The following is a 22,971-nucleotide window of genomic DNA, read 5'->3' on the forward strand; positions in this document are numbered from 1 at the left end:
GTATCCCCCTGTGATATGCTCCTGCCAACCACCCAGTGCCAGCTCCTTTGCCCCCAGCCTTCTACACTCAGCAGACAGTGTGCCCCAGGCACAGAGGCTGCGGGAGAGAGAAGATGTGGCTCTCTTCTGCAACCCAAAAATGGTCTGGGTAAGCAGAAGCTTTGCTTCACTGAGAGTTTCACCTTTCTCCACAATGCCCTTAATGCCAGCTCTGTTCCTTCTGCAGGACATAGGAGCTGTGAGAAAGGAGATGAGGAAAAGAGCTTGAGCTGTCTCTTCCTTTTTTCTATAATCCTTCTCTATCCTTGTAATCTACTCCTGCTTCCTAACTCGCTCTTCAGCGCCTCTTTCTCTATTCTCAACACCTTCTCCTCTCTGCTCTTTGCCTGGTTAATAGCATTGCTCTTCTTCCTCTCTGTGTCTTGTCATTTCTCACTTTTCTTTTGTCTGTCCCCACACTCACAATTCCAGATTTTGGGTTTGTTTATTTTGTTTTGTTTGTTTTCTTGGACTCCCTGCACTGCCTTCCTCTCTCCATTTAATTAAATGCAGTGGTCATGACTCAATACAACTTGTGTTTTCTTTAAGATGGTGAGGATATTATGGTTTCTTAAAATTGGTGGTCAGGAAGAATTTCCAGCATCATCATCATAACTTCACCAAAATCCTCAGATAGGCAAAAACCATTCAAAAGAATCTGGACAGTCTGATTTCTAAAACGAGGCTTTTCAAGAATATTGTTTTAGTGAAGAGTCATTAAATTAAACAATTATTTAAACAAAGCCCACTTTGAGTGTCAAATTTGCATATTAAGCAAAAGTTTGGATGCTCATTGACATCTGGATGTTCATCTCTAGTTAAATGGGTTGTGAACAGTTTGTGAAGATCTGTGGCACGTATTTATACAGCAACCAAGAAGAAAATATATTCAGTGTATTCTAACAGCAAACACCTCAACAGCTGTAGTCAATGCTCATATATGTCTGAGGGGTTACAAACACAGCCGTGTGACCATGTACAAGTGTAGCACTTGTGTTGAGTTATACAGATATAATCATTAATTGCAACATCATCATAGCAATGAAGACATAAATTGCATTGTATTCCAGTGCCAAAACTGGTATGTTCAACCATCTGTTTGAAGAACTCTGTAATATGCAGATACATCTTCAAGACATAATGTTATGCATGCCTGCAGTTTTCTTTCTTGACGTCTAACAACATGTACCTTTAGACATGAGGTTGGAGAGAAGGGGAATGAACTATCCTGTAGTATGGGAAAATGTCTTCTTATCTAGAGAAAAACAATTTTACCATTCAAAAATGAAAGAAATGATTCATGGAGTTGCTCTGAAGGTTGCAGTGCCCTTAAACGCTGCTGTAAATCATGTATGGTTTGTTTTTGTTGTTTTTTTTTTTTTTCCAAATATGATTTTTAAAATAATTGATTTGTTTTTACATAGTCAAAACTTTTATAGTGTGTTTATTTTAGAAAAAAATATGCAATATTTAATGTGCATAGAGTTGTAATGCTTAGAAATCATTAACTCAGGGCAATTCATTTGTAGACATTATTTTTAAATAGCCATGCTGACCTTACTGCAGTAGTATCTCATGTTACAGAAAAGGCTGTTTAATGCAAAGAGTTTTGACAAACAAGACCCCACAACTAATCAGAAGAGCAGCTCAAAGTCCACAGTTCTCAGAATTAGGCCGCTCTATTGTATCCCCCTGGCTGAACATTATCATTTTTCTAATGGTACTGGTTTTACCATACTAATTTTTAATTGTGCCTACTGTATTGCCTTTTAAAGGTGGCTTTGTAAGTTTTTAATATCAGTAGCAGACATTAATTAGCTTTATTTTAATATTTATTTCTAAAGATTAAATGTTTGTGTCCATGTATAGAATTTATTAAAAAGAATTTTCCATGTAACAAGCTGTTAAAGTAAGAAAATATTTAAATATAAATAATTAGGTGGCTTTCTGGGTTCTTGCTTTTAAAATCTTGACAGGTATTATAAAAATACTCTGTATGCTTAGGCACTATTTCTTTCAAATATATTTTCACAACACGTAAGAAACTTCAGGAAGGTGCTATTAAGCTTTGTTTTGAAACTTTGAAAATAAGCATTTTCAAAAGATTCTTTTACTATATACATCTCTAAAGGAAAGGAAATCTTAAGTATGATGTCTTTTCCCATTTATAAGAGTTCTTTGTGGTTTCTGTTTTTTTCACTGCATAAATTGTTGGAATTGTTCTTTTCTGAACTGTATTTGTTTACTTTGGATCTTCATGTATTTGAACATTTGTGGAGTTTTGCAAGATGAGTAACTGCAGGAGAATGTCTAACTGAAGCTGTTTTCATTGTGGCTTTATGGTTATTTCTCACATAAAATCTGTTCATACCTATGATACTATGTTCCTTTAATGTATTTCTCATTGTAAACAGTTTTAGAGAACTTTCATCAATAACCAAGAGTCTAAACATGGCAACTTGTTATTTCAGGGCCTTGTGGCTTTTATGACAGTCAGGTAAATTTTTGCCGTTCCCACATGAACAAGCTGGCATCAGTGCTTATGTACATAAAATCAGAGATTGCTGAACTCTTTTGAGAAATGAGAGATTGGATCAAATCCCCAGTCCCCAAACTGGAGCAAGTTTCTGACCTCCTGAGGAAGAGCTGAATTGGTCTTCCTATTTCAACTGAAATGTCCTACTTGCTAGAAATTATTTAATTGCAGTGTTAGCAGGGTTAGTAACCCAATTTCCTTGTCAAGTACCCTATGTGGTCTTTTCTCGCTCTTTTCTTAAAGAAAACTTGCAAGTACTTTTTGTTTGTTTGTTTTAAAGTGGAAGCCTTTGAAAGAAAGTGCTGGAAAAGGATTTGTCCCTACATATTGAATCACAAAATTATTAGGGTTGGAGGGCACCTCTGGAGATCATCTCATCTGACCCACCTGCTCAGGCAGGGTCATCTAGAGCATGTGACACAGGAAGGTGTCCAGGTAGATTTTGAATGTCTCCAGAGAGGGAGACTTCACAACCTCCCTGGGCAGCCTGTTCCAGTGCTCTGCCCCCCTCAATGTAAGGAAGTTCTTCCTCATGTTGAGGTGGAACTTTCTCTGTTTTTGTTTCTGGCCATTGCTCCTTATCCTGGTCACTGGCACTACTGGAAATAGTCTGGCACCCTTGACACTCACATTTGAGACATTTGTATAATACAAGATACAGCCTGGTACTTCGAGTATCTGCCCTGGAAGGCTGCTTCCAGTCTGGACTCCAAATCTAGTGGAGGACGTGTTTGTCATTCTCCCCAGCTCTGACTGTGTTTTGAGGTTTGACAGGTACCTGCTGGATGAGACAGTGTGGATGACTAAAGAGAGGAGATCCCTGGTTTTTCTACAGTTTGGGAATTATCATTAGGCTTAGTTGCTTGCATGTCTTTTAGTAGAAATGAGAACTTCACTTATGCTAGGTGGCATGGGTGCTCAGACTGTGCCCACGGGGCCTCTTTCCCTGAACATGGCCTCTATCCCACATGCTCATGATCATTCCAGATTTTTCACAGTTCGCTTCCATAGAAGTGAAACAGGGGAGTTGGGCAGCCATAGAAGTCATATGGGACATGAGGAAAATGTCCCTTGGTTTGATGTTCAGGACATAACTGAGGCCTTGTGGCAGACAGAAGAGCTCAGAAGTGATTCTCAATGTATTAGTTGAGGGGGGAAAGTGCTGGCAGAGGAACATGTGCTTTGTGGTGAGATCTAAGCTTAAATATCAGCTACCCAAGATTTTATGAGTACTGCTGCCAGTTAAATGGTGAGCAGAGATTCTGTTTCCCCACAGAATTTGTCATTTTAGATATGTATGTTTCAGTGCTGATGAATTTTGAAGGCTCAGCTTGATGTTGCCATGCAGCAGTAGCTATGAAGGAGATGAACCTACAGAAATCTTCTGGTCATGGGTCCTTAAGTCTTTGACTACAAGGCTGTGTTTCTAGGCACACTTCACATTTAATATCAACATTCATTTTGAAAATCTCTACTTGCACTTTATCCATTTAAATCTGGCTTGATTTCTTAGTATTTCCAAAATAAAAAGTTCTTCTAAGCCAAAGTGGTTTATGTTTTAGGGCTTACTCCATAGTGTAATTACGGCCAAGTCTAATCCCATAGCTGCACTGCTGTGCTGCAGTAGAGTGCTTTAACATTCATACAAGTTTTCAAACATTTAAAGGATTTAGAACTATGTTTTATTTATCTCAGTTCTCATTCTCAGCCATGACAAATGGCTCAGAATTGGCATTTTGAAAATACTGCTATCAAGATGTATGTTTTGTAGGTGAGTTAATAACTATAATTTTTTTGGTGAGGGATGCTACAGAAGTCACTGAGCTATTTCCCAGCTGCATGATTACTGATGAGACTTGTGCTTCTGTTGTTGAGGACCAGATAGGGCAGTGTTTTTGGGGGGACCACGTGGGTAATGGAGCCTAAAAGTACTGCTAGTGAGGTGATGTGTCTGTGGTAATACTTAGAAGGAGGGTGTTTTGCAGGTGTATCTCCATATTTTTGCAGATAGATTTTTATTTCCTTTTTTTGCAAGTGCATGATTTCTATGGAATCTATTGCCATAAAGATTTTGGTGGCTTAAAATATGTCTCACTCTGAAAGTGGGCTTGTTAAGAATTATCATGGACTTGAGATGGGAACTAAAATGAAAAGTTTTCCATTTAAAACATTTTTTGCTGAGCTTCATAATTGAAATTATTTTGTTGTTCTGCCTCCTTCTGTTTCCCCCCACTTTGCAGCAGTGAACCCCCAATTAACTTTTTTTTTTTCTCCACACACTGGAAGCGCTACTACCAGGAAAAAAAGGTGGAAAAGGTGGTTTACCAGGATGCCAAATCCAAGCATGGCTGTGAAAGACCTCTACCAGGAGCAAGAAGATGAGATGCTAGCTTTTCCTATCAGTAGAAAAGAAAAGAAAAGAAAAGAAAAGTGTAGATAGCACTGCTCCTTCCATCAGAGCAGAGCAGGAGTTACTGCAGAAGTAGGAGAGAAGTAAAAGCCTCCCTTTTTTCCAGAGAAGAGGGACCAAGGAGGGGGGACTTGGTACAGCAGGGACCTATATCAGGGTTTGAAGAACCTCTGAAATGTAACTGAACACCAGAGACAAGTATCTTGTATTGAAGAAGGAGATTGTGTTGCTCTCTAAAAGTGCATAAAAGATCCTAGGAAAACTGCATAGGCTCAGGAGACCACAGGATAAACTGGGAATTGTGGCCTTGTTGTAAGGAGGAGGCTGTAAATGGTTAAAACATGATGGTTATGGAGAGATGTAGAATTAAAAGTATAAAAGCAATTTAGATTTGAGACCATTGACACTGGCTGATGAAGAAGCAGTAAGGGTGTTTCCTAAAAATTGTGAAGTGTTTAGAGCATCATTCTCATAAAATGCACACTGAAATAGAAATACTTACTTAAGGCTACAAAACTAGTAAAATATTATATTCCTTATTATATTTTTTAGGCCCTTCTCTGGTGTTTTGTTTTGTTTAAATGAGCAACTGAAATTATTGTAAAGGACACAATGCTGTCTAAGCAACACAGGAGTCCAAAGAAAACAGAGCTGATTTCCACTTTTTCCACTACAGCTTTACAAACACAGCCTGTAGTATTGCTCTAAATAGTAAGACATTTTATTTTGGTTTGTACTGTCTCATTGGAAGAAAGGGGAATTTCATTTCTGGGCTTTCATGTGCATTTATGCAGCTTGTTGAAAGAAATCAGAGTTTTCATCATTGTGAGGTATCTCTAGGTCAGTATTTAACCCAAAAGCATCACTGAGAGTGGATTACTGCTACTGGGTAGGAGATGACAGTGATGGATTTCAGAACTAAAAACAAGCAAAATGCTTTCTAAAGTTTTTTCTTTCAAAGAGGTATCTCTCTCCAGCTCCCAGTGAGATCTAGGTAGACATTACAGGGTTAGTATATAAGTATAGATTCTAGGTTGCTTTCCTGCTTTCCAGATGTTCATACCTCCATGGATTTTCCAGCAGTTATTTTAGCTTAGATAGTTTTATTAAACCAGTTTATTTTAGCTTAGTGGTAGCATTTCTGGTTATGGCAATGTCCTGCTTTAAGCCTCATAATTTTCACTGCACATTGAAATAGAAAGAGTGCTCAGTGGTGACACTGTTGTATTTATGGAGAGTTTTGTCTTAAAAGCCTTTGATGTAAGAGCAAAGCAGAATTAGCATAAATATATCAGCCCATATTATGCTCAGCTATGCAAGCTATTGCAAACAATGCTAGTTGTAGTTTGGGTTTTTTTGGTTGGAAGTAACACATCAGCAGTGAAAAGTGACTGCCTTTGCCAAAGCTACTACCTTCCCACTTGGTGGAAATTTCTCTTGCCTACATAATTCTGCCACTCTTAGTTTTAGATCACTGTATTCACATTATTCATGACCTTTTGAATGTTTAAATGTATACTTGAAGAGATGCCTGTTGCTCTTACTGTTCCCTGTACCATGTTTTAGAGAGGAACAGAATTGAAAATAGGAACTTTCATTAGTATTTTGAGTCATGGTAGATCTGAAAGACTATTTTATCTCCTCATGCTTTATCTTGACAGTTAATATTATATGAGACCAAGACTACACAACATACACATCTTTATCTAAAATTGGTTTAAAAAATTAAATACTGCTGCCATTCTGGATATGGATGACCTTTTATCAATTTCAGCCAAGTTTACTTAGGCTTTGCTAGTTTTTTTTAACTTAGTAACATATATATGTGAGGTTTACAATGACAATTATCCACAAAATAACTTGTGTCAGTTTTAGGCATACATATTAGTATAATTCAGCACACAGACCTGTAGCCCATCATTCTCAGTGAAGCTCTCATTTGTAGGCTTTGCAGGGACTGTTAAATAAACAGTACCAGTACCTTCATAATCGGGCCTGCAGCTCTGAAGTGAGCCCAGGTGTTAGAGGAACCTGACATTTTCCATCTGTGTCCTGTGTTCCTATGTAGGTTTTGTTTTGTGATCTCTTTCAGTCCTGTTGCAGCCACTTCTTGATTACTTATACTGGAATTTATGTCATGTTTATGGTGCATCTTGAAGTAGTGGTAGTTATATTTTATCACCTGGAAAATAAAATTGACACAGGCCTTTAAATATCAAGGAAAGCAGAGTAAAGGCTGTCAGCCTTCATTGTATTTATCTACTGTACATCATCCTCCCTTCTGTGCAATCCCTTCACCAGAGGGATTCGTCCCAGAGGGATGAATAAGGAGAATGAGCTTCGTTGTAACTTTGTCAGGCGAAGCAATGTCCTCACCAAAGTCAAGGACAGAAATTTCACTCATTTCATTTGGACCACATTTTCACATGGCTTTTTGCTGCTTTTTCTGTAACTTGAATACTGCTAAAATATGTAATGCCTTCCTGTAGATACTTTTAGACAAAGACTGGGTGAAACGTGGCCAAATGTGTAGGAGGTACAGGACACCGCAGAACTGAGGAGGGAAGTGTGTTATTTACTGTCAGTTGACACCATTCAGTCTTTAGTGTTTAGAATGCAGTTTTAGGTATGAGAGGAAAAAATGAACTCTATTATTGTACAATGCTATTGTATTCATAATAGTACTAGAAATAAATAGTTGCCATGATGGGGTCTGTTCATAAATTTCTCATACATTTCAAGAAACTGCATATTTAGAATATATGGGCCTGGGATTCCAAAGTTTCTGCATAGTTTATCTTTTCCTACTGCCTTGGTTTTAAAGTAAAGACAGAATATTTATAGGAGATTTATTTGTAGTTAATGTTACTTGTGTAGCTATTGCTGCTCTAGGCTGTGTTGTGTTCCCCTAAATCATGCAGATAGTGCATTTGTTATTTAAATATGAATATCTGACAAACATATTATGGACTCAAGAGTGATTAAATTGTCATGCCTAGAATGAATTAAGTGCTTTGAATCTCTGCCTCTGCCACAAAGGAATCCTGAATTGAAGTGTCTGGCTGAAAATGCAGCTTTAAAAACCCAAAACTTTGTGCATTTTGTATTCTACTCAGCAGGTCTGCAACAGTTGTGGGATATTAGATGAGCTCAGTAAGACCTTTCAGAAAGATTTTGTTAAAGTATGCATGGTATTAAATAGAACTATGTTTGAAGCATGGATAAGTTTTTTGACTTTGTTTTTCTTGAAATACTTTCTTAAGTCTAGTAATTTTGTAAGGAAGAGCACTAATGGAAATCCAGAGTAAATCCTGAAAAACACAGTTCAGAAGGCTTGCACCTATAGAGCAGACCTCTGGATGTAAACAGAGAGAGAGGAACATTTCTTGGGTTCCTAGGTATATGTCACACATTTTCTGGGAGTGGGTAAAGAAAACCTATTTGCCTTTGAATTTCTGCAGGGTGTTACTGGTACCAGAGATGTACCCAACAGGGAATTCAGATGCCTAAGCAGTGAGTTTCTTTGGAGTTTAAGTCAGAAAAGAAGCCATTTCTATGCCCTGGTTGCTGCAGTGATGATTTTCACAACTGGAATCTAAGTGTTCCTGAGACTACGCTGTACTGCTGCTCTCAGCCGCTATCATTAACAATAAAATTAATAAGTAGGAAGGCTCTGTAGTGTTGCTGTGGTGTTTCAGGTGCCCATGGACAGAAGAGAGGCTGGTAGGAATTGAACTCATTTTCCCAGTTAGCAGTAGGATCAGGCTGCAGCCATCACGGGCACAGGCAGAAGTTTCATTAGATTTTACATTCATCTACCTCTCTTTCATCACACTTTCTTTTTTAATTGTACCTGGTTAAATCTGTAATTTTTATCTCTCTGAGATGAGAATACTGAATAAGCTTTCTGGTGATATTCAAATGCAGCACTTCAGTGAAATGGAGCAATTCAAACAATACACAAAAAGTTGATCCCTTTTCATAGCTGCATGTTCTTTAAACAATGGACAAAAAGTTGATTCCTTTTCATAGCAGTATGTTACTTAATTTATAGCAGCAGCCTCACAGGTACAAAGCCTCCATGGCTGGCCACGTAACCACTTGGCTGTTACCCCCAGGCTCCCTGTGCTGCCTCAAGTGGGCATTTCTGTCCTGGCTCCTCACCAGGTCCTTGCTTTTCTTTCTAGACATGCCTGAAGCACATTGCCAGTTGCAGCATATTTCCATTGACTCTGAGGCACTTGGCTCCATACGTGCTTGCAAACAAGCACACTTGTTCTCTCAGATAAACACGCATGCATGGTGGGATTTATTTTTCTTCTTTTTTTTTTCCTTTTGAGTGTGGTGTTGAAGCCAATGTGGATGCTCAGCCTACTGGGCAACGCTTGCTGAACATTGATGAAAGCTATCCAAAGTGAGAAAGTTGTTAAATGCTGAGAAAAGACTTCCAACAGCAGCCTCAAGCTGGAGGCCTCTGTTCCCATAGCTCTGATCTCTAGTGGTGTGTGCAACCACTCACCAGGAGGAGAATGGAGTTGGCAGCTGTCCTCAGGGACAGGACCATGGTCACCTTTAATGATTGTGGTCAAGCAGGAGAGTTGTCTTGCTTACTCAAGTAGTATTAACTTGGTTGGGTGAAAGTGTTAAGTACAAAGAGCTCGGTTGTTTGTGGGGTTTTCTTCCTCTTGACAAAGCCCCTGCTCTCACACAGACTTGATTTCTGCACACAAGTATTAAATATACGCATCAGTGGGGTATTTGTACAGGCACTTAGCCATCCAGCTCTGAGCTGGCAATGTGGAAAGATTTGCTTTGTGTGTATGCAAGAGAAGCGTGTGTGCAGATGCAAGTTGGAATTGCCTTCTGCACATTTGGAAGTTTCATACTTAATTTCAAAACAGTAGCAATAAATATGTCAATTCAAATGAGGAAAGCTTTTTCTTTTTCAGAGAGGCTTAGTTTAAATTCAGGAAGTCAAACTGCTGAAGAGTTAGCACTAGGATTTATAAAACAACATTGAAAGAGAAGCTTAATTAACATGTCACTACCCTTTCAATTGCACTGAATCTGTGTCTGGTTTATCACCCACCTAAATATGTTAGTTTGTATTTGAAGAATGATTGTGACAGTGAGCCTTCAAGAGAAAGCTCAGCTTTTTCCTATAATCTCATTATAGCATTTTTATATTTTATTTGCTTGCTTTGACCTTGGATAATATGTATTATATAATAAGTATTTAATGTATATATATCACATGTTTCTGGTCATCAGTGATTGAGGTTGTTTTGTTTTTACTGTTCAGCTGGATTTTTTTTTTTTTTGGTGGATTTTTCTTTTTTTCTTTTTTTTTTTTTTTTCAAAACAATGTAAACCCTGTAATAGTAAGTTGGGTATTGATGGATGAGAACACATAGGATGACAGCAACATGAAAGCAACACATCACAGAGAAGGATGCTGCTCTGTGTTCTTTAGGATTGAGTGAAGAAGTAGCAGCTGCTTTTCTTTCTCTCCCTGAAGATCACAGTGACAGTAGAAATGGGATATTAAAGAGGGCAGCATAGATTAATGGGGCAGTAATAAAACAAATGAGACCCATTAGCGAAATCACTGCTTGAAAAGTAGATTCCATGGTAAGTGCCCTTCAGTGCCTCGTTTAGGGAAAATTATTTCAGCACTTGTAGTATCATCCATGGTGTTGGATTTTAGACTGTTGTGACAATCTCAGTGATAAAACCTTAAAATAATTTAGATGAAGATAAATTTCATTTGTACTTACTGCTCGATAGAAAACCTGAGTTATAATATCTACATGTTGAAGACAAGTTCTTCTTTTTCAAACCCAGTTACATGGTTTTGCATGTTCCCAAAATCTTACATAAAAAACCAAAGCCATTTTTTATTGTCTGTTAAGCCTGTAAGGTGATCCTGAGAGCTTGGAAGGCCTTCTTTTATTGCTGGAGCACCAGTGTTATGGATCCTAATGTTCAAACACACTAGGAACTGGAATTGGTGGATTTAGTGACATCTCCTGGTTTTATTTGTTGATTCTATATTAGATTAGCAATGAAAGATGTGCATTGCACTTAAAACTCTTCATGTCTCTGTTTGCTCTCTGCTTTTTAGACCAGATTGTTTTCTGGACAATTTAATGAGCAAGGAAAATACACTTGATTGCTGAGATTTATACAGTATGTTGCCTATAAGGAGAAAAATGTTTGGAGGCTAGAGATAAAACATGTTCACAAATCTACTTAACTAAGACAAATATATTAATATAAAGTGCTTTTTTACTGGGAGATGTGTGGCTTCAAGTCCCTGAATTGTCTCATTCTGGTTCCCTTTCTCCCTCTAGAAATCTATGGCTGTATTGTGATGAGGCTTAATTTTTTTGGAATTTTTTTTTCCCCAATGTAATTTTGTTAAATCCAAGCTCAGAGTGTAAATATCAAACGATACATGTCTTGTGAGATGCAGAGGGGTGCTGGGCAGGAGCGGGGCAGGGGCACCGTGAGCGCTACCTTCCTGCGCCAGCAGCAGCAGCCTCCGGGCGGCGGTGGGAGAGGAGGGCCGGGAGGCGGCTGTTGCTATCGCTCTGATGTCAGGCGCTCCCGCTAACGTGTGGTTGGTTATTCTGCCTTTCAGATCGCTGCCGCTCGCTCGTGGAGCGCGGAGGGGACGGCAAGACTCCCACATCTTTCAGCGAGAAGAAAGGAGCCAGCGGAGCAGACTAATACGGACTTGTGTCGGGTGCCCTTGCCCTACAAAGGCTGCCTTTAAAAGAGAAACGCAGTGCTATTTAATGAGCTGTGAGATGAGGCACTGCTGCTAACGCTCAGATCCCAGGATTCATCGGCTATTCATTGTGCTTAATGTACATGTTTCTGCACCGTGCATTTAGGAGATCCCAGAGAAGAATCCAAAACGGCTGCGGGGGAAAGACCACCAAACATGCCTACAGAAACATTACCGACAGGTAGCATGGTGAAGCCGGTCAGCCCTGCCGTGACTTTCACATCTGCCGTTCCTCTCCGCATCCTGAACAAAGGACCTGACTATTTTCGCAGGCAGGCGGAGCCTAATCCAAAAAGACTGAGTGCAGTGGAGAGGCTCGAAGCCGACAAGGCGAAATATGTCAAGAGCCAGGAGGTCATCAATGCCAAGCAGGAGCCTGTGAAGCCGGCAGTGCTGGCGAAGCCGCCGGTCTGTCCTGCAGCCAAGCGAGCGCTGGGGAGCCCCACCTTGAAAGTCTTCAGCAACAATGCAAAGACAGAGAGTGGAGTCCAGAGAGAAAATCTGAAACTTGAGATTTTGAAGAACATCATCAACAGCTCTGAAGGCTCCAGCTCAGGTTCAGGGCATAAGCACGGTCCCCGAAATTGGCCACCCCACAGGGCCGATTCAACAGAGCTGAACCGACACTCGTTCGCTGAATCCTTGAAGGTTTACCCCACACAGGGCCGGAGCAGCCCACAGGAGAGCAGCTCCAATGTCAGCAGAAGGCTCCTAGATCAGTCAGCAGAGACCTTCTTGCATGTCTCTCACAGCTCTTCAGACATTAGGAAAGTAACTAGTGCAAAGCCCTTAAAAGCAATACCCTGCAGTAGTTCAGCCCCACCTCTGCCTCCAAAGCCCAAAATCGCTGCCATCGCCACCCTGAAATCCCCAGAGATTGAGGCAGTCGAGTCTGGATGCGGAGTTAGTAGAAGACCCTCCCTACAGCGATCAAAATCAGACTTGAGCGACAGATACTTTCGCGTTGATGCAGATGTTGAACGATTCTTTAACTACTGCGGACTGGATCCTGAAGAGCTTGAAAACCTTGGGATGGAAAACTTTGCAAGGGCTAACTCTGATATTATATCCCTCAACTTTCGCAGTGCAAGCATGATTAGCTCAGACTGTGAACAGTCTCAGGACAGCAACAGTGACCTTAGAAATGATGACAGTGCCAATGACCGTGTGCCATACGGCATTTCTGCCATTGAAAGGAATGCCAGAATCATCAAGTGGTTATATAGCATCAAGCAAGCTAGAGAGTCACAGAAAGTGTCCCATGTGTGAGAAAGAAATACACCACAGAAAAAAAGCAAGGACTGTATCTTTGTCTGTGAATATTCAGTTTGTGAAGGGTTGTGAAGTCTACTTGAAGTCTTGTACCCTTCTCAAATCTCTTTGTGTTGCTTGTTGTGCAATGTTTCCAAGTTGCATGCCTGTCAACATGTGAGCTGACCTGGCTTCCACTTGAACAGTAACTAACTACAAAGCCTGGCTGAGCATATACATTATCTGCCAAAAGTTTAAGACAAGAATCTGATTAGGGCTTCAGTATAATCAAAGTGTTTACATGGAAAGGTTATATGACTTCTTTGGTATTTATGTGGTTCCTTGTGGATTTTATATATGTCACTTTTTGTCTTAATACAGATATTGTCAACTGATGTTACTTGTTTCTAAGATGAAACGGAATCCCTTTACTGGGAAGAAAAGTGGAATTGGCCAAAATATGAGGTTTAGGCATACAACAATAGGAAAGCAGCCTTATCTCTTGTAGAAAGTGCATTATTGGCACAAGAAAGCTGTTTCTAAAAGAATGCTACATTCTTAAATTATGTATCATTGTTAAACTATATATCCCTACTTGTAGTAAGGCACTGTTCAGTAAAAGTTTCTTTTCCCTAGGTAAGCTCTCTCTGTTTTACAGCAGAAGTAGTCTAGTGAATCTGCTTGACCTCTCATAAACTAAATGAGTCTTGCATTTGGGTTGGTGTAAGCATTTTAATGATTTTGTATTATACCAGTTGGAAAAGCTTAAAGAAGGTTGGAGTCAACAGATGAAAATGGCGCAGGTGCAGGATTTTGTGCGTTTGATTTTTACTCAAAGATTCCTGGTCTTAAACTTTTGACAGGAATAATTAGATCCTATAGCTGATATTGAATGCCTTTATTAGTCAAAACACATCGTGACTACAAACTCCATGCTGTCTTAATTTTTTTTTAGACCTATTTGAAAAGTTGGTGAACAAAAATGGAAACACACAGCCATATCAATATATTGCCTCCTATTCAGAAGTAAATACACTCAGTAGCTGAACTATATCTGAAAAAATGTGATTATGTTGTCTTGCATATGTTATATCTAAGGCTGTGAAAGTTTGTTCCAGCTCTAGGAAAGTGTAGAAACATGACAGTATGTAGCTTTTATTTTCTTTTTTTTTCCTCCTTAAGATGGTTAGTGCTGCGAATCAACCTGTTACAAATCTTTCAACAGTCTGTCTTCCCAGTGGTTTAACTAACTGTCATTTCAACTGACAGTGGTGGTGTGGTAGTGGAGAAGTTGAAAGTACAGTGGTCTGCTTCATTATTATTGTATTCATGCTTTGAAGTAAATTGCAGCACTACCTTAATACTATATCAGCTAATAGGAAACTTTTTTATTGTGTAAATGCTGTAAGACTTTGTATATACTTCAGTTGTTACAAAATCTTTAAAAGGAAGAGTGTTATGCTAATAAATAGCTCCCGGTGCAGGTATGGTAGGGTTTTTTTGTTCTTATTTTCACCCCTTCCATTCTTAAAACTGTATCAGGAACTCAATTGCAGTGTGTTTTAGTGCTGTAGAAGGTCTTGGTTAAATAATAGTTCCAGTAAAAGGTTTCTTTTACTAAAGTGCTTTTCAGAATATAATTTTTTATAAAATAACTATAGCAGCATGATCTGTCTGAAGAACTAGAAGAGATTTTCAAGACTCCTAAAATAGCTTGCTTCTTCCTTACCTAGCAATGTTACTGTTCCCGTTTATAGCATCTGTTCGTAATGAATCACCGCAGTCTTCTGAATTATTCTTCAGTAGTGCTTATTTATATATTTGAATATTAAAGATGTTTTACAAAGTCGGGTTCTCTCTTTTCTCTGAGAAGCCTGTAGCCCAACTTATAACAGATAGCTACTGTTAATGCAGGCAAGACTGGAAGTGGAGCCATGCAGTCATTTGTTTCCTATGGAATTATCCTACATCTAGTTTTATATAATTGTTCTCTAAATGTTTGTTTATGGAGGGAGGGAAGCACACATTCAGTTTCAGCACACATTCAGCTTCAGGAGGCTACTCTGTCATTTTTACAGTTGACTTCACAACCTAAGACTTACAACATTTCTAGCTCAGACAAAAAAAAAAATAAGAGGAGCTCTGTATTTCAGCTACAGGCCCATTTGTGACATTTTAAGCACCATGGGTTTCAGTTGGCATTGACATCACACTGATTTTTCAAGCATATTTTTCCAATAGTAAGTTCTACTCAGTTCAGTGACTGTTTTGCCAAGGAAAATAATGCTTGAGGGATTAAAGCCAAGTGTAATGCAGCTGTACAGCAATGAAATAAAGAAGTTAAAACCAAAATAAAAAATGCACCCACATTGCTCTCTCTCAAGTGTTTTAAGAATGATGATAAACATGCTATCTCAAGTGTCGTCAGCCAAAAACAGTAATAAAGAAGCCTTTATAACTAGAAAATGGATTAGAGCATATGCTAGTGTTCTGAATTTGTTTCCCAAGGTTTGTTGAGAAATGAAATTCATTTCTTTTTATTCACAAAAAGGGGTTGTGAGCTATCTATAAGAGGGGGTTTCCTCACCCAAAATCTTAGGCAGCATCTTTGGAACAGCACAGGTGCTGATCTGCCTTCACTGCCCCTGCTTCCTGCAGTGTGCACATGAATGAGATTTTACAGGGCCTAGACCTTCACAGTCAGCTGAACTTGCAGCTCTGGTGAGATTGCAGTAATAGAAATGATGGGATTGCAGAGTGTTCACAAGGCTTTGAACAAGCAGGTAACTATTGTCTTTATTTGTCACTTTATTGCCATTTATGCAGATATTGTTTAATTATTAGTCACCCCAGGACAATGGTCTTGTTATTACCTGTATGTTTGCATAAAATCCAAATCATTGGTATCTGATTGTTTTTGTATTCAAATGGGAATAACCATTCTATACAATATAATATTATATATTATCTGCCTTTACAGACAGGTCATCCTATCATGTCAAGAGTGCATGACTTGTCTCTGCCTTAGGAGATTCCTGAGTGCTGAATGCTGAATTCACAAAGAGTTGTAACCAGCTGAATTGCTTCATCAGGGATCTGTTCTGGTCATGTTCCTGCTGTGTCCAGCAGGCATTTACCCAGGTACAAAGTGCACGAGCTACACAACAGCTCCTTTTGCAGCTCTGGAGGGAAATGCAAGCCTGTCCTGTGAAAGCCTGTACTGACAGTACTGGCCACAGCAGTGAAGAAAAATGCAGTGTGTCTTCAGTGATTGCTATGAACTCATACACACACACATACAGACAGAAAAAAGAAACCACCACAGAGGTTTATGGTGGTTCTCTTACTTTGACTTGCCAGAGAGGGAAGGGAGGAGGAAAACAGTGTGACCAATTACACTTTGAAAGCTACCTACAGCTTTGCTCAGAGGTAAACCATTTATCTGAGTGCAAGAGGTGGGCATCAAAGTAAAACTGGTCTTCTAATCACTTCATATTATATAGTAACAATGTCATGAAAGATAAGAGATAAAAGATCTGTGCCACAAATTTACATTCAACAAATACAAGTACTGAAATTGTCTTTTTTATGAATATTGTTTCTGCAAAAGAGCTCTGTGCTGGGAGTGTATGCACCATCTAAGTGACCGAGGGCTTTTGAAGGGGAAACACAGAATGATGATGCTTTTGGCAGTAATTCAAAAATCAAAAGGCACACTCAGACAACAGAGCCAATCAGTATTGCTGACTTATCTCTTTTTACAGCAGTTTATCCATCCGTGGAGGCCATATGCACTTGATTCCAGTCATTCAGTGAAAAACAAAGTGCTTAATGGAGCTCTGCAGTACAGAGCTGAATAATTGCAGTCTGCAGGAGAATGGAAAGGGAACTAAACCTTAAAAACAGTCTTCCTGATACCTATTGATTATGGGGTGATAATGTTTAGTACATTATATTCAGAGCTCATTTGTTTATAGGAAACATTTTATTGAGCAAAGTAGTCTAACAAATCTGAGAGGTTCCATTTTCTCAAGGCCATAAAACTCTTGTTCTCTGTGATTAATGCTGCTACACCAGTAACTGAACACATCAAGCTTAAAATATAAGAGCATCTGGAGTTTTGTTCCCATGAACAGTAAGGGTCCATTGCCTATTTTAATATAAATGTGGATATAAATGTGCTATACAGGAGAATAAATTGGTCAAGGTTTTTTTGTCCTGAATTATAAGATAGCTCTATATTAAAATCCTTGTTACCAAGGCTTAAATATTCACTGATATTTTGAATTTATTTGACATTCCTTGCTGTCAGCAGAAAGACCCCAATAATCTGCCTTTTGAAATATGTCACCCATAGCTTAATGGGAAAGGCCATTAAAACTGTCTGTTCAGTGTAAGGACTTTTATCTCCTGATGATGGCATCTATTAAGTGAACCTCTAAATAAGCACATTTCAGTCAGAAGTATTAACCCATAAATGCCTTTTATTTTTGTCCCTGAAAGCCCAAATGATGATCAATAGCTGAGTCCTACCATTTATTACAGTTGCTACATCATTGCTAAATACTCAGTTGATGTCCCTTGGGCTGCAGTGTAATCTAAAGTGGAGACACCTACACTACACCATCTGTCTTGCCCTGCTAGGTATGAACAGCCTTCAAGCATATTCTACATTTGATTACTTAGGAATTTGGTTGTGGCTACCCATCAAAACTGATTAATAATAAGCAGTGACATTAAAAAAAAAAATCATGAAAAATAATCACTTATAGATGAAAAAGTAGTCTCTTGAATGTCATTCTTCTAAATTTAAAGTAATTTTCATTATGATCTTATGACAAGGCTAAGAGAGTGCTAGTATCTGTGCTATTATTGTTTCTTGATTTTGGCACAGCAAGTCGTCTCCACCTTCTTGGTGTCTCGCCCTTTCTGAGTTTTCCCAGCTTTCTTCTTCTTTTTTGTGTCTGTCTTCCCTTGTGGTGTCTGACTTTTACATCATCTCCTTTGAAACTTATGACCAAGGTCATCATATTCTCCTCGCTTAACCTCCTTTGAAAGCAACTTTCCCACAACTTGTTCTGTCTTTTATAACCACTGTATTCATGACAGCCTGTTCCCAGGAGAGTAACTCTGTGGCTACAGTTGAGCTGCCATGTCCTGAAAAGATAGTAATCTTTTTAATGCATTGTTTTTAATTTTATGAGGTATCATGTTATTTGCAGACAAGATGAAACAGCAAGAGGTGCTTCTTAGGAAGATACAGGGGTTGAAAACACTCATGAAGAACAAGATGTCAAACATATCTCAGAAGTATCAACTCCTTGGTCCAAAATTGTCTGTATTTTTTTTTTTTTCTGTCATATCTTACTCAGTGCATAGTCCTGCTATTTCTTTGTCTCCAAATAAAATGCTGGCTTGAGGACAGCAGTGAGCAGAATGCTATGGGTGCACTATCCAATAAGTATTTATTGTTTTGCCTTCTGCGGTTTGGTAACAGGGTACCTCTGTGACTTGCACCTTTGGCCACCAGACCACTTGTGCTGCGTGTGCAGTTCCCAGGCAGCTGGTCAGAGAGCAGTGCCTAAAAGGACTTTTAAAACAAAAGGACAGTGGAAGATCCAGGAGGGGCAAAGTCTCTCCTCACCCTGACTATTGTGGAAAGCTTTCAGCTGTGGTGAGAGAAGGTTTAGAAGCTGAAGTCCCCAAACTGCCATCTCATGTAGCCCTGGGGCTAAAGGTCTGAGACTTCAATCCTGTGTATGAGAGAAGGGTATCTGAGTGTCTGGAAGACAGGATAAATCAGTGTGTGAAAGCAGAAGGCACTTGCTGAAGCATGCTACTGTTTCACTAAATGCCTGCTATTCATGTCTTAAAACATGAAGATGTAAAAGGAACATGGTTGAAATTTGGAGAACAGCTGTGTATGCAAATGCTTTCAGACAAGATGCGGAGGTGGGCAGATAGCTTTGCTTTTTAAGAAAGGAAGCTTTTAAAAGATCTTTTAATAAATGACCTGCTTTTCAAGTATATTAATTTTTTATGAAGTGTCTTGCCATTCTGAACTGTAAAAGCTTTGCTACTCTCAGCACACAGCATTTAGAAATGTACCAACGGTGATTTGGAGTGACTTAAATAACAGGATGCTTAGCTGAATGTGAACCTTATTTTACTAAGATTTTGGATGGTAGGGGTTTTTTTCTTAATTTTAAAATTATTTTAGAAGGCAATAGAAAATGAACACAGTCGTATTTATTAACCTCCTGTAAATAAGACTGGGAAGTACAGATTAATGTGTTTGCATGAAAATTACAGTATTAGGTTTTGGCAAAGACTTGATTTTTTTCATTGTTTTGCATACCTCGCAGCATATCAGCTTACACAAAACTGGCACAAAACTCAATCATCCCATCTGAAAATGCTTTCTGCAAATTTATGGGTTTGTGTCTACCTGGTGTATTTTCTACAAGACAGACACTGAGGTGCTGGAGCATTTCTAGAGAAGGGCAATGGAGCTGGTGAAGGGTCTGGAGCACAAGTTTTGTGAGGAGCAGCTGAGGAAGCTGGGGTTGTTTAGCCTGGAGAAAAGGAAGCTTAGGGGGGAGACCTTATGGCTCTCTAAGACTACCTGAAAGGAGGTTGTAGCCAGGTGGGAATCAGTATCTTCTCCTGAATAACAAGTGACAGAATAAAGGGAAAAAGCATTGTATGGTAGAGTCACCATCCCTGGATGTATTTAAAAGATGTGAACATGTGTTGCTCGGGGACACAGTTTTTTGTTCTCGTGTGGCAAACTTGGCAGTGCTGAGTTAATGGTTGCACTTGGTGATCCTAAAGGTCTTGTCCAACCTAATAGGTTCTGTGATTGTTTTGTGTTAAATGACTGTGAACAAAGAGCTGTCAAAGTGCTCTGAAACACCCTAGTTTTGTTTCTAGCATGTTCATCCTTCTCTTCTCCTACAGACCAAGTGAAAATAGGAGCTTTTTATCAGTATATATATTCTCTGGTATTGAATTCAGGGAGTAGAGAACAGGCATGGAACCATAGCACAAAACAATTTTTTTGCTGTTTTGTTTTTTGTAATGAAATTACAGGTTTGGTGGGTTTTTTCCTCCAAGATGCTGCACAGTCGAACAGAGCTAAAGAAGCTAATAGAGTGTGTGTGTGTTTGCACTTATAAAGTGCAAAAATATATCACAGGGCCAGTAGCAAAATGACAAGTTATATTGGGTTTAAGCTGAAAGAAAGTAGAGTCAGACTAGATATTTAGAAGAAATTTTTTGCTATGAGTTGCTAAAATACTGGAACAAATTGCCAGAGAGGCAGTGGATGCCCCATCCCTGGAGGTATTCAAGGTCAGGTTGGATTGGGCTGTGAGCAATATGGTCTAGTTGAAGATGTCCCTGCTCATTGCTGGGGGGTTGGACTAGATGGCCTTTAAAGGTCTCTTCTAACCCAAGTCATTCAATGATTCTGGGTTTTCTCCACAGGAAACCTTAAAACTTTTTTGGCACAAGGAAACATCTCTGGACACTTCATCTGGGAAGACCATGGAGAAATTAATACCCAAATTCTATCCCCATTGAAGTCAATGGGAACTTTATTACTGATCTTTAGTGGGGCAGACAGCATTTCACCCACTGTGAGAACTTTATATTTTGGCCTATTTGGGGATGGGGTTTCTTTCTCTGTATTGTGACTACCATGCACTAGTTTTCTACCACTTTCTTACCTATTATTCTGTCATCTCAAAAAGTACAAGGGGAAAATCCCTCCAGACACTGCAGGTAGGAGCTATGGGAGGAGTGAAACCTTGCAGAGATGATACAAAGAGGTTTGGTGAAGCACAGAGCACTAGTACTGGTGTGAGGAGAAGGTCGGGACCTACCCAGCCAGCACGGGGTGTGTCTCTACACATAAGTAGCACATATTTGTTTTCTGAATTTTTACTGAACAGCTAATGAGCAGATTATGGAAAACCTACAAACTAATGAGCCATCATGAATATTCTTATTAAGCCTCAGGGGTGCCACTGCTGCTCATCTCTAACCACCAATGAGGTCTTACAGGAGCAGTGTATGACCAGTGCTATTTGAAAACAAATTTACCCTACTCCAAACCACATTTATGTAGTCAGCTGTGATATCAAAAACCTTATAGGCCATTATTTATTTGAGACATCATTTATGAATTTTTTGGGATGGACACTGCTCCTTGGAGGTCACCATGGAAAAGCGTTTACTTCTGTCATTAACTTATTTCCAGCTCTGCTACACAAAAGCAAGCAAGCAGAGCTCTTTAGGACCCTGTTCTGGCTATCCCCCCACCATGTGCAGGACATCCATGTGCTGTCATTGCTCAGAGACATGGATGGTGTGATACCCAAAGGCAGCTGTGGTGTGAAATTGAAGATTTTTCTCATGGGCTCATTTCCACTCCGGTTCCACACAGACCTGATGCTCAGGGTCATGCTGTGTTCAGGGGGGTGCTGAGTGAGCAGATGTGTAATGCCATGAAATTGTGGAATTTGTTGAAAACTTATGGAAAGGGGTTTCCTGAGCATGTTTTGCTGAGTAAAAATGGCATTTCCCATGGTTGAAATCTTGGCAGAGCACTCATTCAGTAGATACTGGGCAAAAGTCAGTGGTCTGATGGGCTAACTGAAGGGCAGAGCTCATGTGACTTCAGGAGCAATGAAGTCCTGCAGCTGCCATCACCCCCTTCTGTGATGCAGCACAATATCTTGGTATGGGGAAGACTCAGTGCACTGGAAGGAGGGATTAGCTCTACAAAGCCATGCCACCAGCCAGGCTTAGGCAATTAATTATGTTTTAATACAGTATTTTAAAGAATAATTTATAGGCTCACATTAACATGCAGTAAATCTAATCCATTGCCTAAATGTGTTTGTGAATAGTGGTGGGGTTTTTTTTGTTTTTGTTTTTGTTTTGTTTTGTTTTTTTAATATTAAGTTAAAGAAGTAGTTAAATATGAACCCCTGGCAGTTATTGACACACAGCACCTTTTTTTAACTGGGCCAGATGAGAGCAGGTCATGTAGATAATAATATGGGGTTGTTAGTAGGTTATGAATATTTAGTTATGAAGATTAACCTCTTCAGAAAAATATTATCAAAAATAAAGCATAGAGACAATTTTCCTGACTGATGCTGACTATTGCATGTGTCTTTCCCAACAGCTACAAGTAAGTTGTAAGGCTTCAAAAATACTGATAGACTTGCTGCCTTTAAAACCATTAAATGAGAAAGCAAGAAAGAGAGTATGAATTTTTAGAGCAACCTTAATGTTAGTGTATCCTGATCATGTCATGTTGAGTATGGGGGGACAGCAAGGGAAGAGTCGGCTGCTTTAGCATATGGACTGCAGGAGAGTAGAAGGGAGAGCAGAAATGTGACCTGAAAATAATATTAACTGTGACAATCTGACCATAAGATCTTCCTCATGAACAGTCTGCAGGAGCAGAGCTTGTCACCAGGTTTAAATGCCAGGCATTTCAGAGCAGGGATGTGGAACAGTTTCACTGCCCAGGACTCCCAAAGGATCTGACTGGCCACGGCCACTGGTGCTGGCTTTTTGATTTTTATTACTGCTTTCATAATACATCCCTACAGATTCATTTGTAATGCTTCTCTCATTCCTCTAAGTGGAGAATGCCAAGATAAGAATACTGGAGGTCTTTGTACTCTCAGCAGTGAAGCACAGCGGAGATGAGAGCAATAGGAAAGGTCCAGGAGTCCAGGAAATTTTTTTCAGTTGGTTCCCTTGAGAAACCACCCCCTTTGGGGGAGGCACTGCAACAGTGAAGGCAGGAGCTGCAGCCCTTAAAGGTTTTGGAAAGGAATTGCCGACCTTGTTGAACAAGATGCTAAATCCAGGCACCCTCAGAGCTTCTGCTGAAAACAAATAGCAACTGATTTCAGTCCT

At 39.4% G+C, this 22,971-nt stretch overlaps 2 protein-coding genes across 2 annotated transcripts in view; both read left to right on the forward strand.

Moving 5' to 3' along the window:
• LOC128808572 (uncharacterized) overlaps positions 1 to 11,822 on the forward strand; it is a 141,960-nt gene extending 130,138 nt beyond the window's left edge. Inside the window, exon 6 of the mRNA XM_053979888.1 lies at positions 11,629 to 11,822. Coding sequence (XP_053835863.1) covers positions 11,629 to 11,815 — 187 coding nt within the window. The 3' untranslated portion in view covers positions 11,816 to 11,822. The remainder of the gene's footprint in view (positions 1 to 11,628) is intronic.
• A 105-nt stretch (positions 11,823 to 11,927) lies between these two features.
• FAM110B (family with sequence similarity 110 member B) lies at positions 11,928 to 19,058 on the forward strand. The gene has a single exon (XM_053975437.1). The coding sequence runs from the start codon at positions 11,935 to 11,937 to the stop codon at positions 13,045 to 13,047; it is 1,113 nt and encodes a 370-aa protein (XP_053831412.1). The 5' UTR covers positions 11,928 to 11,934; the 3' UTR covers positions 13,048 to 19,058.
• The last annotated feature ends 3,913 nt before the right edge of the window (positions 19,059 to 22,971 follow it).

This window comes from Vidua macroura, chromosome 1, assembly GCF_024509145.1.
Source record: "Vidua macroura isolate BioBank_ID:100142 chromosome 1, ASM2450914v1, whole genome shotgun sequence".
Classification (NCBI taxonomy): Eukaryota; Metazoa; Chordata; class Aves; order Passeriformes; family Viduidae; genus Vidua; species Vidua macroura.